The sequence below is a fragment of the Scyliorhinus canicula genome, chromosome 4 (genome assembly GCF_902713615.1).
Source record: "Scyliorhinus canicula chromosome 4, sScyCan1.1, whole genome shotgun sequence".
NCBI lineage: Eukaryota > Metazoa > Chordata > Chondrichthyes > Carcharhiniformes > Scyliorhinidae > Scyliorhinus > Scyliorhinus canicula.
In genome coordinates this window covers 38615727-38632129 of record NC_052149.1, presented here as the reverse complement: position 1 = coordinate 38632129, position 16403 = coordinate 38615727, and the positions used below count along the sequence as shown (strand labels likewise).

General features: G+C 40.7%; 1 protein-coding gene across 3 annotated transcripts in view; it reads right to left on the bottom strand.

Moving 5' to 3' along the window:
* Positions 1 to 666: 666 nt before the first annotated feature.
* Positions 667 to 16403, bottom strand: part of kif2c (kinesin family member 2C) — a 97578-nt gene continuing 81841 nt past the window's right edge. For 2 of the 3 annotated variants that reach the window (XM_038794068.1, XM_038794069.1), the window contains 6 exons: positions 14880 to 14947; positions 12647 to 12764; positions 9742 to 9813; positions 4033 to 4128; positions 3239 to 3374; positions 667 to 2029 (listed from right to left, as the gene is read on the bottom strand). In XM_038794068.1, the coding sequence (XP_038649996.1) occupies positions 1965 to 2029; positions 3239 to 3374; positions 4033 to 4128; positions 9742 to 9813; positions 12647 to 12764; positions 14880 to 14947 (555 nt within the window). In that variant the 3' untranslated portion in view covers positions 667 to 1964. The remainder of the gene's footprint in view (positions 2030 to 3238; positions 3375 to 4032; positions 4129 to 9741; positions 9814 to 12646; positions 12765 to 14879; positions 14948 to 16403) is intronic. The other variant, XM_038794070.1, reaches the window with a different exon arrangement.

Sequence of the window (16403 nt, the reverse complement as noted above, 5' to 3'; positions counted from 1 at the left end):
TTGGATACTCAGGGCAATTTAGCATGGCCAATCCACCTAACCTGCACATCTTTGGGAGGAAACCGGAGCACCCATTGGAAATCCACGCAAACACTGGGAGAATGAGCAGACTCTGCACACAGTGACCCAAACCGGGAATTGAACCTGGGACCCTGGAGCGGTGAAGCAATTGTGCTACCCACTATGCTACCGTGAGTAATATAGCTTATGCAGAGTAATGGAATCTGTAGCAAAAACCAAATCAAACTTTTAGGGAATAGTTGAGATGTTCCTACTGCCTAATGGCCTGGAGGTGCCAGATGCAATCATTTTGTGATCGGCTTCTTGGATTGAACAATTACCATGAGATTTTGGTTACTCTGCATGCTGGATGAAGCACGGACACTTCCACAAATGCTACAGGTGTGAGATGTATTACTAGGTACAGGATACACATCTGCCTGCATAGGATTATAGAATAATATAACTGGCCAGAAACTGGTGTGCAAGAACAGGGAAAGCAACAGTTTCACTGCTTAGGCTTATCTTCCCAGATGAGGATATGTAGGGCACATGGCATGTCACATGATACACGACAGGCTAGCTTCCTCAGATATCAGCGACTTTCTTGCCAAACTGGAGCAAGATAAAAAGGAGACACAGAAATGAAAATGGGCTCTCACCTCGTTTCTTATTTGAAGTTAATTTAATATTCACGTCTTCAACAGATTTAATACACAAAAACAGTTTGATAAATTTTTCTACAAATTTCACTTGTGTTTGGAAGTATGCTCAATGTGATATACAAATTGCAAAAAGCAACTGTAACCATTTTGCATGGTATTTAATTACTTTATTGAATATGAAACATTACAGTATAATGATGATTCTCTAATTCAAAGTATTCCAATGGCCCATGCATTCTGGGATTGGATGTGAACCATAAAATAATTCACATTTGACTTTTCATCTTCAGTACTGCAATTATTTAGGGACAGACTAAGAAAACCTTAATTCAGTTCTTCGACAGCTCATTTTCCATTAAAAAAAAACCAGGTCATTTGAGAATCAAAACTCTACTGATTTCTCTCTTCCTACTAGACAGGATTAAAAAATATACAAATGTATGAAATGCTTTTACTTATGCAGTTTCTCATTTTTCTCTCAGTAGAACAATTCAAAAGTATCAGATTGCCATGTGCACATCAGCTCTTGCAGACAAGCATGAGCTTGATTTTTGCCTCTACTGTAAAGGCAAGTGTTCCGACATCCTTTAGCTGATTTACAAATCCAAAAAAGACCACCAAGAATTCAGAAAATGTTTCAGCAATTTAACAAAAGGTAAATCAAGTTCAAAATGTGTTTAGCTTGATAAAATTGGCTGGTGTGAATACCAATTACTGGAGGATGCAAAAACCACTGTTCATGAAACCCAGATACCAAAAGGTATGGTAGTGTATCCTATTGGAACAATTATTTAAAAAAATGTTGTGGAATTTAGAAAATCTTGTTTATATTAAATAGAGTTCCACAATACCAGCATATTAAAATTGGCCCTATGGAACTTTTTGGGCCAGGGAAAGACTACAAAGGACACAGTAATTCCATTCTTCTACTTAGTAAGAGTTGTCTTTAAACAAGGTCATTTCTTCACAATCAACTGAGGAATGGGTAGAGAAATCAATGCACCCTGAAAAACTAATCAAATCTGCACTATGTATGCATACTTCCACTTTAGTTGTGTCAGTCAGTTCAAGCATATTATATACTAGATATAAATCTGTACAATTTTCGAAAGAAAACATAAGAAAATGCATATAGACAAACTTTTAGAAGGAGGACTGCAAGGACAGGAACAGTAAAGAGGAACACATGCACAGTTTGTGGCCCTTGCATGAATGACAGCTGAATTCAGTGGCCATGACAGTTACAATGCAAGTGCTTTGACACACATTTCAGATTCACAAATTGATGCCGATGACTTCTCAGCCTTGAACATTGGCAGCTTGTTCCTCTTGCTGCAAGGCTTGTCTCAACGCCTTCAGGTTTTCTGTAAGAGACAGACAAATATTAATATATAGACAAACTAATCTAATACCCAGCTGAGAAATACACAATTCATTTCATGGAACTGTGCAACATGAATAAATTGCAAGCAAGTATCGACTCTGCCCATGACGCAAGTATGATTGTATTTAGAATTTATTATAATTTTAAATTTAGAGTACCCAATTAATTTTTACTAATTAAGGGGCAATTTAGTGTGGCCAATCCACCTACCCTGCACATCTTTGGGTTGCGAGGGCAAAACCCACGCAAATGTGGGGAGAATGTGCAAACACCACATGGACAGTGACCCAGAGCCGGGATCGAACCTGGGACCTCGGCGCCATGATGCAGCAGGGCTAACCCACTGCACCACCGTGCTGCCCGTAATTAAAAACATTTAAGCAGCTTATTCACCATAGTGACATCTGGAAGGATTAAGTACTAGTAAGATTTATGCAAGGACACTAAGATCATATTAGGCAACACTACAGTATAGTGTATTATATTAACTCAGTACGTCCTTGTTGAATTTAATTTGACCACGATCACTAATGATCTTGAACAAAATGAATATGTATTATATGCAATAGCAAATGGGGTAAAGTATAAATTTGAGTATAGAATGTAGATAAAGGAAAATTAAAGTATAACTTATTTAGCAGCTCATCAATTCTCTGCTTAATTGACGTCACTTGAATACCATGTTTTATTGTGAACAAAAAATTTGACATAGTTCTTGGATCAACTAAAGCTGATATGGTGAGTAGACTGGTCATCACAAATGTTAAAGATTTAAAATGAACCAAGACATCATACTATTGCATATTTAACATATAGATTCAGTTTGAATTAAAGATGGATATAGAATTCTGTATTTTTGTTCATCAAGTTTTGGGAGGGGGTGAGGTGGGTGAAACTCATCTTTAACAATAGCACCAAAACATCTACCTCTTATTCTATGCCCAATTTTCTTCTCTCAGATGTGGTGTAAAATGGCAGAGCCCATGGCCAATTTCACCCAAGGTCTCTATACTAGCTTTACCTGGGATCAAGGTAATTTATGGAAGAGAATATTGGAGAGAGTGAACATCACTAGGGCAGCACTAGAAATAACAAATATTCAACCCTCGTAATCAGTCTTTATAAATCAGCTCCAATTCATCATCACTCTCCTTTATCCAATAGAATATGATAATCTAAAAAAATGTACTGTCAAGATCTTGAAATATTTCCATCCTTTCATCAATGTAAGTTTGTAATATGTTGGTGTAATTCTCAACATTATAGTCAGGTAGCTGAGTCATCTTCAGGAGTTTGTCATCTGCATCACTCCACAGTAGTAGCTTCTGTAAAAACAAATTCTATACATGTAAAAATGATCCATGGTTATCTATGGCACTTCCATTTCTATACCAGCAAACATTTAAGTGTTCTTATATCTAGCACAGCCAGATGATAACATTTAGTTGTAACTCTTACAAACCCCTCCTGTTCAAGGGACACTTTTCCTTTTAAGGCAGGTAGTAGATATAAAGTTTTGACATGATATTGCACATTTGGTCTTCCCATCACTTTGAGCTCATTAAATGAGTGCTTGTTGCTTTATGGTAACTTGTCTGTTTTCACAACCCTGACTGAGTAATGGTTGGCTATTCCTTTTTTTTTTAAAGAAATCATTTTGTTGAAGCATTTGTAATTTTCAGTTTAACAAATTAACGTTCTAAACAGCCTAGCGAATGGTTGGCTATTCCAATAAGGAAGATTGAAATGTGGTGCCCTGACAAGAAAGCAGGGGGATGTCAACCATGCTCAATCTAGTCTTCATCAGATATTTGTGTATATTAGCGTACGATGCCCCGATTATGATGAGCTAATATACTGGTGATCAAACCTGGGTTCTTCGTTGCATAAATGGCTGCTAGTCACCTGCAAAATATAGTCTTTGAAAGCCTAAAGAATTAGTCTATATTTTGACTTTCAGGGAAAATAAAATTCAAATCATACCTGTTGAATTTCTCGATGTTCATCCACCACTTGTTCTTCCAGTTCAAGAATTCTAGAAACGTCTACATGCAAGTCACAAATCTTTGATGGTGCCTCCTTAAAATAGAAGGACAATCAAGACAACATATCTATAAAGCTCAAATTCAAGTCCCTTTTTAAATAATGTGCACATAGCAGATGAAGGTCAATACTATAGATTTATTTATTGAATTTAGAGTACCCAATTATTTTTGTCCAATTAAGGGGCAATTTAGCATGGCCAAACCACCTACCCTGCACATCTTTTTTGGTTTGTGGGAGTGAGACCCACGCAGACAAACGGGTCCTCGGCACCGTGAGGCTGAGCTAACCACTGCACCACCGTGCTGCCCCCAGAGCTGCTAATTTTAGATTTTTGAAGTTTCCCGTCTAGGAAACCAACCAGTATCACTACCCTTTCCATTTACTGTTGGTGATTACTTTTGTATTTTTACCCAATTCATTTTTTCCAATTAATGGGCAATTTAGTGTGTTCAATCCATCTACCTTCCACATCTTTGGGTTGTGGGGCGAAACCCACGCAAACATGGGGGAGAATGTGCAAACTCCACACGGACAGTGACCCAGAGCCGGGATCGAACCTGGGACCTCAATGCCGTGAGACTGCAGTGCTACCACTGCGCCACCGTTGGTGATTAATTTTAGGTAATTAAATAAAAACTTGCAAGAACTGATCAGGAGGCCTGTTTGACCACCTTGAGGGTAATGAAAAACAGAAAGCTGCTTGCCTTTTTATTTACATGTGGATGGAAGATGGAAAGCAGAAGTGCTCTTTAAAAATATTTGTCAACAAGAAATTGGGTGAGAGTAAGTGCTAACACAAACAATTGCAAAGCTGATATTTTGCTTCAAAGCTAAACCTCAAAAGATCACTTGATCTGGATTGCTAAAATATCAAAGGTTGCAGGTGGGCTGGTTTAGCTCACTTGGCTAAAATCGCTGGCTTTTAAAGCAGTCCAAGCAGGCCAGCAGCACGGTTCGATTCCCGTATCAGCCTCCCCGGACAGGCGCCGGAATGTGGCCACTAGGGGCTTTTCACAGCAACTTCATTGTCACCTACTCGTGACAATAAGTGATTTTCATTTTCATTTTTCAGGTAGTTGAAACATAGAAAAAGGCAGAGACAACAGTGTCCTGCAGTTAGCATCGTAGTGAAGCAGTCTGGGAACAGAGTCATGCAGTCAGTTCTAGTTGAACAAAAATTCACTGAGAAGCATGAGGGATAAGTAAAAGTCAGAGCCAGCATAATAAAGAGAAACTATAAGTAATACAAGGATTAGCAGACCAAAGAAGAATTAGACAAGGGGTTAAAGTTAAGGTAAGGGGAACATCTTTTTAAGACCAAGTAATTTGAAAAGTTTACGTTTAAGACATGGCAGGTGAGGTCAGCAGAGTGGAATGAGTGACCGGTCCTCTGTGGGAAGGCATCCTAGATGATCACGTGTGCAGGAACTGCCCCCAACTTCAAAAACCGAGCTTGGGGTTTTGGAACTACAGCGGCAGCTGGTGACACTGATGCATCCACAAAGCTGAGTTACGTGGATAGCACATTTAGAGAGGTGACCACACTGCAACTCCAGGGACTGGAGGAAAGAAGAGTGACCACCAGGCAGTCCATGAGAAACCAGCAGGTATTGTAGGAGTCTCCTACTCTCAATTAGGTTTCCACTTTGGAAGCTGATGGGAGAGCTGGCTCTTCAAGGCAGTGGCAGTCAGAGCCAAGCTTCTGACACTAGAAGCAGCCTGACTGTACAGGAGTGGAGGAAGGAAGGAAGAATGATAGTTAAAGCAGGACCTTAAAGGTTGTAATCTCTGGATTACTCCTGAAGTAGGAAGTGAACGGCTGTCACCACAGGTAGAACCCTTCTGTCAACCCTCTTATTGGATTTTTTCCTAACTGTAAGATCATCAGGTCAATTAACCATGCCACGGCAGTATTGGGCTGCACCAAAGGCTTCCACCCAAACAGTACTCCCCTTTGGGCTATTAGCGAGGAGAAGGCCAGGGCATCTGCCTTTGTTCCTGTCTGCAGCTCTGGTAAATCTGAAACCCCAAAGATAGCCGGCCAAATGGCAAGGAACCAACTCAATTCCAAGAATTCCCAACATGGTGCTGAAGGAGGCCCAAAAGCTCATTAGAACAAAGAACAAAGAAAAGCACAGCACAGGAAAAGGCCCTTCGGCCTTCCAAGCCCGTGCTGACCATGCTGCCCGACTAAACTAAAATCTTCTACACTTCCTGGGTCTGTATCCCTCTATTCCCATCCTATTCATGTATTTGTCGAGATGCCCCTTAATGTCACTATTGTCCCTGCTTCCACCATCTCCTCCGGCAGAGTGTTCCAGGCACCCACTACCCCATGTAAAAAAACCTGCCTCGTACATCTCGTCTAAACCTTGCCCCTCGCATCTTAAACCTATTGCCCCTAGTAATTGACACCTCTACCCTGGGGAAAAGCCTCTGACTATCCATTCTGTCTATGCCCCTCATAATTTTGTAGACCTCTATCAGGTCGCCCCTCAACCGCCATCGTTCCAGTGAGAACAAACAGCGTTTATTCAACCTCTCTTCATAGCTAATGCCCTTCATACCAGGCAACACCCTTCTAAAGCCTCCACATCCTTCTGGTAGTGTGGCAACCAGAATTGAACACTATACTCCAAATGTGGCCTAACCAAGGTTCTATACAGTTGCAACATGACTTACCAATTCTTATACTCAATGCCCCGGCCAATGAAGGCAAGCATGCCGTATGCCTTCTTGACTAGCTTCTCCACTTGTGTTACCCCTTTCAGTGACCTGTACACCTAGATCTCTCTGACTTTCAATACTCTTGAAGGTTCTACCATTCACTGTATATTCTCTACCTGCATTAGACCTTCCAAAATGTATTACCTCACATTTGTCCGGATTAAACTCCATCTGCCATCTCTCCGCCCAAGTCTCCAATCTAAATCCTGCTGTATCCTCTGACAGTCCTCATCGCTGTCCGCAATTCCAGCAACCTTTGTGTCGTCTGCAAACTTACTAATCAGACCAGTTACATTTTCCTCCAAATCATTTATATATACTACAAACAGCAAAGGTCCTAGCACTGATCACTGCGGAACACTACTAGTCACAGCCCTCCAATTAGAAAAGCACCCTTCCATTGCTACTCTCTGCCTTCTATGACCTAGCCAGTTCTGTATCCACCTTGCCAGCTCACCAGTGATCCCGTGTGACTTCACCTTTTGTACCAGTCTACCATGAGGGACCTTGTCAAAGGCCTTACTGAAGTCCATATAGACAACATCCACTGCCCTACCTGCATCAATCATCTTTGTGACCTCTTCGAAAAACTCTATCAAGTTAGTGAGACACGACCTCCCCTTCACAAAACCATGCTGCCTCTCACTAATACATCCATTTGCTTCCAAATGGGAATAGGTCCTGTCTTGAAGAATTCTCTCCAGTAATTTCCCTACCACTGCCATAAGACTCACCAGCCTGTAGTTCCCTGGATTATCCTTGCTATCCTTCTTAAACAAGGAACAACATTGGCTATTCTCCAGTCCTCCGGGACATCATCTGAAGACACGGAGGATCCAAAGATTTCTGTCAAGGCCTCAGCAATTTCCTCTCTAGCCTCCTTCAGTGTTCTGGAGTAGATCCCATCAGGCCCTGGGGACTTATCTACCGTAATATTTTTCAAGACGCCCAACACCTCGTCTTTTTAGATCTCAATGTGACCCAGGCTATCTACACACTCTTCTCCAGACTCAACACCCACCAATTCCTTCTCTTTGGTGAATGCTGATGCAAAGTATTCATTTAGTACCTCACCCATTTCCTCTGGCTCCACACAGATTCCCTTGCCTATCCTTCAGTGGGCCAACCCTTTCCCTGGCTACCCTCTTGCTTTTTATGTACGTGTAGAAAGCCTTGAGATTTTCCTTAACCCTATTTGCCAATGACTTTTCATGACCCCTTTTAGCCCTCCTGACTCCTTGCTCAAGTTCCTTCCTCCTTTCCTTATATTCCACACAGGCTTCGTCTGTTCCCAGCCTTCTAGCCCTGACAAATGCCTCCTTTTTCTTTTTGACAAGGCCTACAATATCTCTCGTTATCCAAGGTTCCCGAAATTTGTCGTATTTATCCTTCTTCCTCACAGGAAGATGCCGGTCCTGAACTCCTTTCAACTGACATTTGAAAGCCTCCCACATGTCAGATGTTGATTTACCCTCAAACATCCGCCCCCAATCTAGGTTCTTCAGTTCCCGCCTAATATTGTTATAATTAGCCTTCCCCCAATTTAGCACATTCACCCTAGGACCACTCTTATCCTTGTCCACCAGCACTTTAAAACTTACTGAATTGTGGTCACTGTTCCCAAAATGCTCCCCTACTGAAACTTCTGCCACATGGCCGGGCTCATTCCCCAATACCAGGTCCAGTATAGCCCCTTCCCTAGTTGGACTATTTACATATTGTTTTAAGAAGCCCTCCTGGATGCTCCTTACAAACTCTGCCCCGTCCATGACCCTAGCACTAAGTGAGTCTCAGTAAATATTGGGGAAGTTGAAGTCTCCCATCACAACAACCCTGTTGTTTTTACTCTTTTCCAAAATCTGTCTACCTATCTGCTCCTCTATCCCCCGCCGGCTGTTGAGAGGCCTTAGCTTAGAACAAGACCAGAACATGCGCGTAGGGTGCACCGGATCCTCCAGAACATCGCTCGTAGCCACCATCTACTTCCGAGAAGAACCCATTAGCAGCACAAACTCTTACAAAGGTAGCTTAGTCACATGTCGAGCTTCATGAAGATTGTGGAGTATGATAATTCTTAAATTGAAAGAAGTGGATATTTGTCCATGTTTGCTTTGCTTTCATGATTGCCTCAAAGTTGATGTAAAGTCCAAGATAGCCCATTTCCATTGTGCAATGATTTGATTATACAAGTGCGTTCCTCCGATCTCATCAAGTTGGATCATAAAGAGTTATGGTTGTGATATTACAGAATTAGCTAGGCCATAAAACAGCAGTCATGGGTCTGTGTGGACAGGACCTAATCAATTATCATCCAAAATTACTGGGGGTGAGATCATGGTGACCAGAAGCCATTTTGAACACAGCAGCTGTTAAACAAACAAGGCTGGAAGAAGTCTATCAGCCTTTTCTCCTCACGCTCTTTTGTGCTTTTCACAGTAACTTCATTAAGCCTACTTGTGACAAAAAGCGATTATTATCATTATCAAGATGCTACTTCTGTTACAGTTTGAAATCCATTGCAGAAAGAGAGCACGTACAAATGAGCATATATACAAACAAATATCCAGTGTAAAAAAAATCAAAGAAAGGAAGTTCAAATAAGCTGGAACATTAACGATAGATCAAATTTTTATTCCAATAACCTTCTTTGAACCCAATGTCTCACCCTTCCCACCGCATTGCAATAACTTAGAAGAAAATGTGACCTTTTTAATAGAACCTGGAGATAAAGGTGTAATAAGTGACTGAGCACAAGGGAAATCAAAAGGGAAAGGTTGTTGGTAGCATGTCCACGAAAATTAAAGCTAGATGGGTTTAAAACAGTGTAAATTTCAAAATTCAGTCATGCCCTTGTCCCCACCAGTGAAATCTGATCAGCCCTGAGTTTTGGGAAGGCCAGTAAGAAACTATGAACCTAACCTGAGAAGCATCCAAAGTCAAATCACCATGCGCTGTAATCATTTTCTGATTCTCACTTTGAAGTCCAACAAGCTTTAAAGACAATACCAGAGGAGGGTGAGAGAAGTATTATGTGCAGTACACGAGTTACCATAAAGAGGTTAGATTACATCCAGTAGCCACAGAAACTAAAACAGAAAGTATTGTTTCCAATTCTTGGTAACGTTAAAATGGACCTTTTTGTTCGAAATGGTCTATTTTCTAAGTAAATTTAGACGGATTATTCAACCAAGACTTGGAAACAATAAATGGCAACAGACACTGTTGGCATACATGCATGAAGCTAAAGATTCTAATCAACAAGTTTTAAAGAACATGCAGTGTTATTCTTTGCGCTCAAAAGCCATTCTGCTATTTAGTTAAGGTAATAGAAGTTAGATTGCAAATTCCTTTTACTAAATCTCATCAGAAGGTAGACTAAATTGCGATTCGTTGAAATGAGACATGTAATAGTAAATTTGATTCATGTCACAGGAAATGAACATGCAAGTTATTAACTGATAAATTTTAATGTTACAACTAAATAAAGATGCATACTACCTCCTCAAAACTCAGGATATTCAATAGATCTAATTTACAATATTTTGGGCAGGGTTGAAATGACCAGCAAAGCTGCTAGCAAGTTTGTTACAAAGCCCCTTTCTATTGAAATGAACCCCCAAAAGCACGACAGAAAGCACATTACCACCATCTCTACCCAGTGTGAATGTTGGTTTAAAGCAACCATGATAAGATGATGGTATCCCAGTCATTTCTAAATCATAGCCAATGCCCAGTTTTAATTGACATTATTCAAATGTATGCAACCTTCTTTTGGAAGAGACAGAACCATACTAGGATAGGAAAGAAGTTGGGAACCAAGTGGGTTTAAAAACAATGTAAATTTCAAAATTCAGTCACGCCCTTGTCCCCACCAGTGAAATCTGATCAGCCCCGAGTTTTGGGAAGGCCAGTAAGAAACTATGAAGCTAACCCGAGAAGCAACCAGCATTGGAGGTGAGGACCAAGTGCAATGTGTCCAAGTTTGCAAACGACACTAAGTGGTAAAGCAAAAAGAGGAAACTGGAAGTCTGCAGAGGGATTTGGATAGGTTAAGCGAATGGGCTAGGGTCTGGCAGATGGAATACAATGTTGACAAATGGGAAGTTGACCATTTTGGTAGGAACAACAGCAAAAGGGATTATTATTTAAATGATAAAATATTAAAACATGCTGCTGTGCAGAGAGACCTGGGTGTGCTAATGCACGAGTCACAAAAAGTTGGTTTACAGGTGCAACAGGTGATTAAGGCGGCAAATGGAGTTTTGTCCTTCATTGCTAGAGGGATGGAGTTCAAGACTAGGGAGGTTATGCTGCAATTGTATATGGTGTTAGTGAGGCCACACCTGGAGTATTGTGTTCAGTTTTGGGCTCCTTACCCAAGAAAGGACGTACTGGCGCTGGAGGGTGTGCAGAGGAGATTCACTAGGTTAATCCTAGAGCTGAAGGGGTTGGATTACGAGGAGAGGTTGAGTAGACTGGGACTGTACTCGTTGGAATTTAGAAGAACGTGGGGCGGGAGGATCTTATAGAAACATATAAAATTATGAAGGGAATAGATAGGAGAGATGCAGGCAGGTTGTTTCCACTGACAGGGGCAAAGCAGAACGAGGGGGCATAGCCTCAAAATAAGGGAGAGTAGATTTAGGACTGATCTTAGGAGGAACATCTTCACCCAAAGGGTTGTGAATCTATGGAATTCCTGCCCAGCCCCAACAGTTGAGGCTCCTTCATTAAATATTTTTTAAGATAAAGATAGATAATTTGTTGAAGAATAAAGGGATTAAGGGTTATGGTGTTCGGGCCGGAAAGTGGAGCTGAGTCCACAAAAGATCAGCCATTATCTCATTGAATGGCGGAACAGGCTCAAGGGGCCAGATAGCCTACTCCTGCTCCTAGTTCTTATGTAAGGGGAAGAATGTATAAACAGGTTATTAGTTTGAATGATGCATCAGATCGGTCAAGTTAATAGGTGGAAAAAAATAGGTGAAAACCATGAAACTATTCACACACAGCAGCACAGTGGATAGCACTGTTGCTTCACAGCTTCAGGGTCCCAGATTGGATTCCTGGCCTGGGTCGGATCACCGTCTGTACGTTCTCCCAGTGTCTGCGTGGGTTTCCTCTGGGTGCTCCAGTTTCCTCCCACAAGTCACGAAAAACGTGACGTTTGGTAATTTGGACATTCTGAATTCTCCCTCGGTGTACCCGAACTGGAGCCATAACGTGGCGACTAGGGGCTTTTCACATCAACTTCTTTGCAGGGTTAATGTATGCCTACTTGTGAAAATAAAGATTATTATTACATATCCCTTTTCTTTCAAGGGAGTGAGAAAAGAAAGTGAGAAAATGGGAGCCAGAAAACTAGAAGGTTCATGTTTGAAACTAGTAAACTCAGGTTTAACTAGAAAATAGGTTTGAGATTACAATAGATGATGCTGGGAAAATGTGTTAGAACACGGTGCTTATTTTTCCAGAGCTGATGGGTACAACTGCCAGTATTTGGTTCAGTGAATTAGAAAAAAAAAAAAGTATAAAAAACCTCGAGTATACCTTGTAAAACTAAAACAATTTTGAGTTTAGCCTATTATTTCAAACTGGTATCACTCAAATACCAATGACAGACTTTTATTTCACAGAATAGAAGGACCAAGCGACATAAATAATGAAGTGAGAGGGCATACTCCTGTGAATCTAGCATATGTGATAGTTATTTAACGCCATCACATTAAATTGCTATTTGGTGTAGTTTGGCTTAGTGAAAATGTATATTGGGAGTCCAGTAATATTTTCAGACATTTCTAAACTCACTTCAAACTGTACTTACATTTTTATCACAGAGCAACCGAATGTCAGACTCCAAGGACTCGTTGAATCTTTGCTCTTTCGATATTGTGGAACATTCTGGCTCATTTGAAACTTCCTCAACACCGAGTTCTTTTACCCTTGGGCAGACATTAATAAATTTCAATCTTTCTGCAGTTACCAGGCAAGCAGCAATAAATAAATAAATAAATAAATAAATAAATAGAGCACCTCAACTGTCACAGGTTAGGTTCCTGCATTACACCTAGTTATACATCGTGGGAATTGCTCAATTTAAATTAACTGGGAAAGTGTCACTGAAACAAAAGACAAATACTTGCAATTTAAAATTTGCACTTACAGCATTTATTAGTCAATAACTTCGACTATCCCGTGATCCAGATTACCCAACAGCAATTCAAAAATTAGACTTTTTTTGCAGTTATTCGTATTTAATAATTTTAAGACTAAATCAAATAGATCGCCGTTGCCATTTCCCTTCTCAAAATAGTGATTCATGCTGGGGCAAGATTTAATAGGCATCAGGTGTTGATTGTCAATACTCTAAAATGTTGGCGGGCTATTCAGATTGGTTTTGACATTGACTCCACAATCTAATCCCCGAAGACATTTTCCCACTGGACACAAACAATGCTGAGAAAGCAACTCCAAGCTCTTATGGGAATGAGGTAGGAAGCAATAGAAAATATATTTTGCAAAAAAGATGAAAGTCCATCACCTCATATGGACCTCAACAAATCAGAAGACGACGACACTCAATAAAGACCACATCAGAGGTCTTCACAAATCAATTATTCTACTGGGTGGTAAGTGAATGGCATATGTTAGGTAAGATGGCGGTAAAGTGAGAATCACACTGAACTAGTAATCCAGAAGCCCAGGCTAATGTTCCAAGAACATGTGTTCAAATCCCACCAAAACAGCTGGTGGAATTTAAATTAAAAAATCTGAATATTAAAGCTAGCAGTAGTGAACATGGCACTAGCATAGATTGTAATAAAACCATCTGGTTCACCAATGTTCTTTAGGAAAGGAAATCTGCCATCTTTACCTGATCTGGCCCACATGTGACTGCAAAACCACAGCAACGTAGTGGACTCAACTGCACTCTAAAATGGCCTCGCAAGCCACTCAGTTCAAGGGCAATTAGGGATGGGGAAAAGTGCTGCCATTGCCAGCATTGCCCACATCTCATGAAAGAATAAAAACATTTAATTCTGGATTAAGAGGATAATTTCAATTGTCACGAAACACAGTGATGTAAGTTGCAAGGGTATCTCAACTTGGAACACAGGTTCGTGGGGGTGTATAGTAGAGTCAAGTGAAACTCCAGTGAAAATAAGCAGTCGGATTTCTGGTAAAGACTGCTTATTAAAATGAAGACAAATACACACAAACTGGACTATATTATGCTAAGCAATTAAATATAATGAATTACTACACATATAGTTTATGTAGTACATACCCCTTGTTCCAAAATATATCTACGACCCCCTAACTCCTCAAGACTACCCCCCCCCCCCCAAACAACATGCAAATTAAATAGATTTAGAAGTCAAAATGCAGATTGTTACCACACAATACAGTGGGAATGGGACATTTATAATGTCCTGGTCCAGCTGAAGACGTGTAAACTGCCTTAACAAAGGTTTTCTGCATTGCCTTGGCTTGAAGCCTTAAGAGGCTGTCCGATATAAAATCTGGCCTCCAGGCTGCCAGCTGGCTGGCCTGCTTCGGAGGCTGCTGGATGTCAAGTGGCCTCTCTTACTTCAAAGGATCCTGGCAATTATATCTTTGTTCCACTTTGATGCTGCCTTCTGATTATTTGACTGTCAGCCCCTCACAATTATTTTATTTTAGACATTAGCATGTGCATTCTTCATTGATCTCCCAATCTTTTAGTTGATGTATTTCTACTGATGGGGGATTCATCCCCTATTTGCTAATCATTATTGGGAAACACACATCCCATTATGCCTTCTGTAGGCTGGCTACTGCTGATGCTAAGCATATCGCATCCTATTACGTCTTGTTAAATTAGTGTTACTGCTGGTACTAGGCAAATCCATGACAAGGTATTAAATAGCATTAGCACATGGTTTTTGGTATGGACACTGGAGCTTTAATAGAAGGAACCAATACTTGAATCAAAGAACCAATGAAGCACAATGACACTATGTTTGCCTTATTTATAAAACATTTGGCATTCAGCTTGTATAACTTAAAACTGTTACCTGTCAGCATATCTCAAAGTATTTAGTGTGTGTTCACAGGAATTCAATCCTGGTGAAATCATTGCAATCTGGAAGAAAAGGAAATCAGTTTCAGCAAGATCAATAAAACCTTCTTATGGATTGACTCAATTGCAATGTCACAAAATATGTTGGTTGTTTTCATGCTGCATGCAGAACAAGTCATAGCTCCTTCTCGAACATGACTTATAAGACAGTGAACAGACATTTCACAACCCTTTACCAATCTCACACAAAACAAAATGGCAGTAAATGAACAGATTAAGCATCAGTGACAAACCAAACTAGTCTGAAATCTAAGATACTTGTCAGTCTGCACTCAATTTGCCCAAGTTGGCTATTTGAAATAAGAAAACAAAGATGCTGTGCATGTTATTCAAGACAAGCTGATTTGATTATGTGTTTGGCTGGGGCATCAGTAGTAGCACTACAAGTTATTTACAATGGAGTATAAATGTTGTAAAACTTGAAATTGTTCATTTTGGCAGGACGAATAAAAAAAAGCACATTACCTAACAAGAGACTACAGAGCTCTGAAGTGCAGAGGGATCTGGGTGTCCTAGTGCATGAAATCATAAAAGGCTAGTGTACAGGTACAGCAAGTAATCAGGAAAACTAAAAGAATGTTATAATTTATTGTAAGGGGAATTGAATCCAAAGTAGCATGGTGATGCTTCAGTTGTACAGGATAATATGAAAACAGTGTTTGGAGTACTGTATACAGTATTGGTCACCTTTAAGGAAGGATGTTGTGTTGGAAGCTGTTCAGGGAACTAGACTAACACCTGGAATGGATGGGTTGTCTTACGAGGCAAGGTTGGACAGGCTAAGCTTGTATTCACTGGAGTTTAGAGAAGAGTAAGACACAACTTGAAACAGGTACGGTTCCAAGAGGTCTTGACAGGATGGACATGGAGAGGATGTTTCCGTGTGGGAGAATCTAGAATTAGGGGGTCACTGTGGGTCACTCTCATTTAAAAGGTGAGGCAAAATCTTTTCTCAGAGCGTTTATTAGTATTACAAGTAGGCTACATTAAAACTGCAATGAAGTTACTGTGAAAATTCCCCGGGTCGCCACACTACGGCACGACAGGTTAGGCGAGTGGGCAGGAAATTGGCAAGTGAATTTCATGTGGGAAAATGTGAGATTGTTCATTTTGGAAGAACGAATGAGAAGGACACGCACGCACACCTAGGGGTCCTTATGCATTAAACTCGAAAAGCTAGCCTGAGGTGTGGAAGAAAAATAGGAAGATAAATGGAATGCTGGCTTTTATTTCAGGGCAGCTAGAGTATAAAAAGTTAAAGAGGAGTTTACAGCCTCACGGTAGCATGGTGGTTAGCATCAATGCTTACAGCTCCAGGGTCCCAGGTTCGATTCCCGGCTGGGTCACTGTCTGTGTGGAGTCTGCACGTCCTCCCTGTGTGTGCGTGGGTTTCCTCCGGGTGCTCCGGTTTCCTCCCACAGTCCAAAGATGTGCTGGTTAGGTGGATTGGCCATGCTAA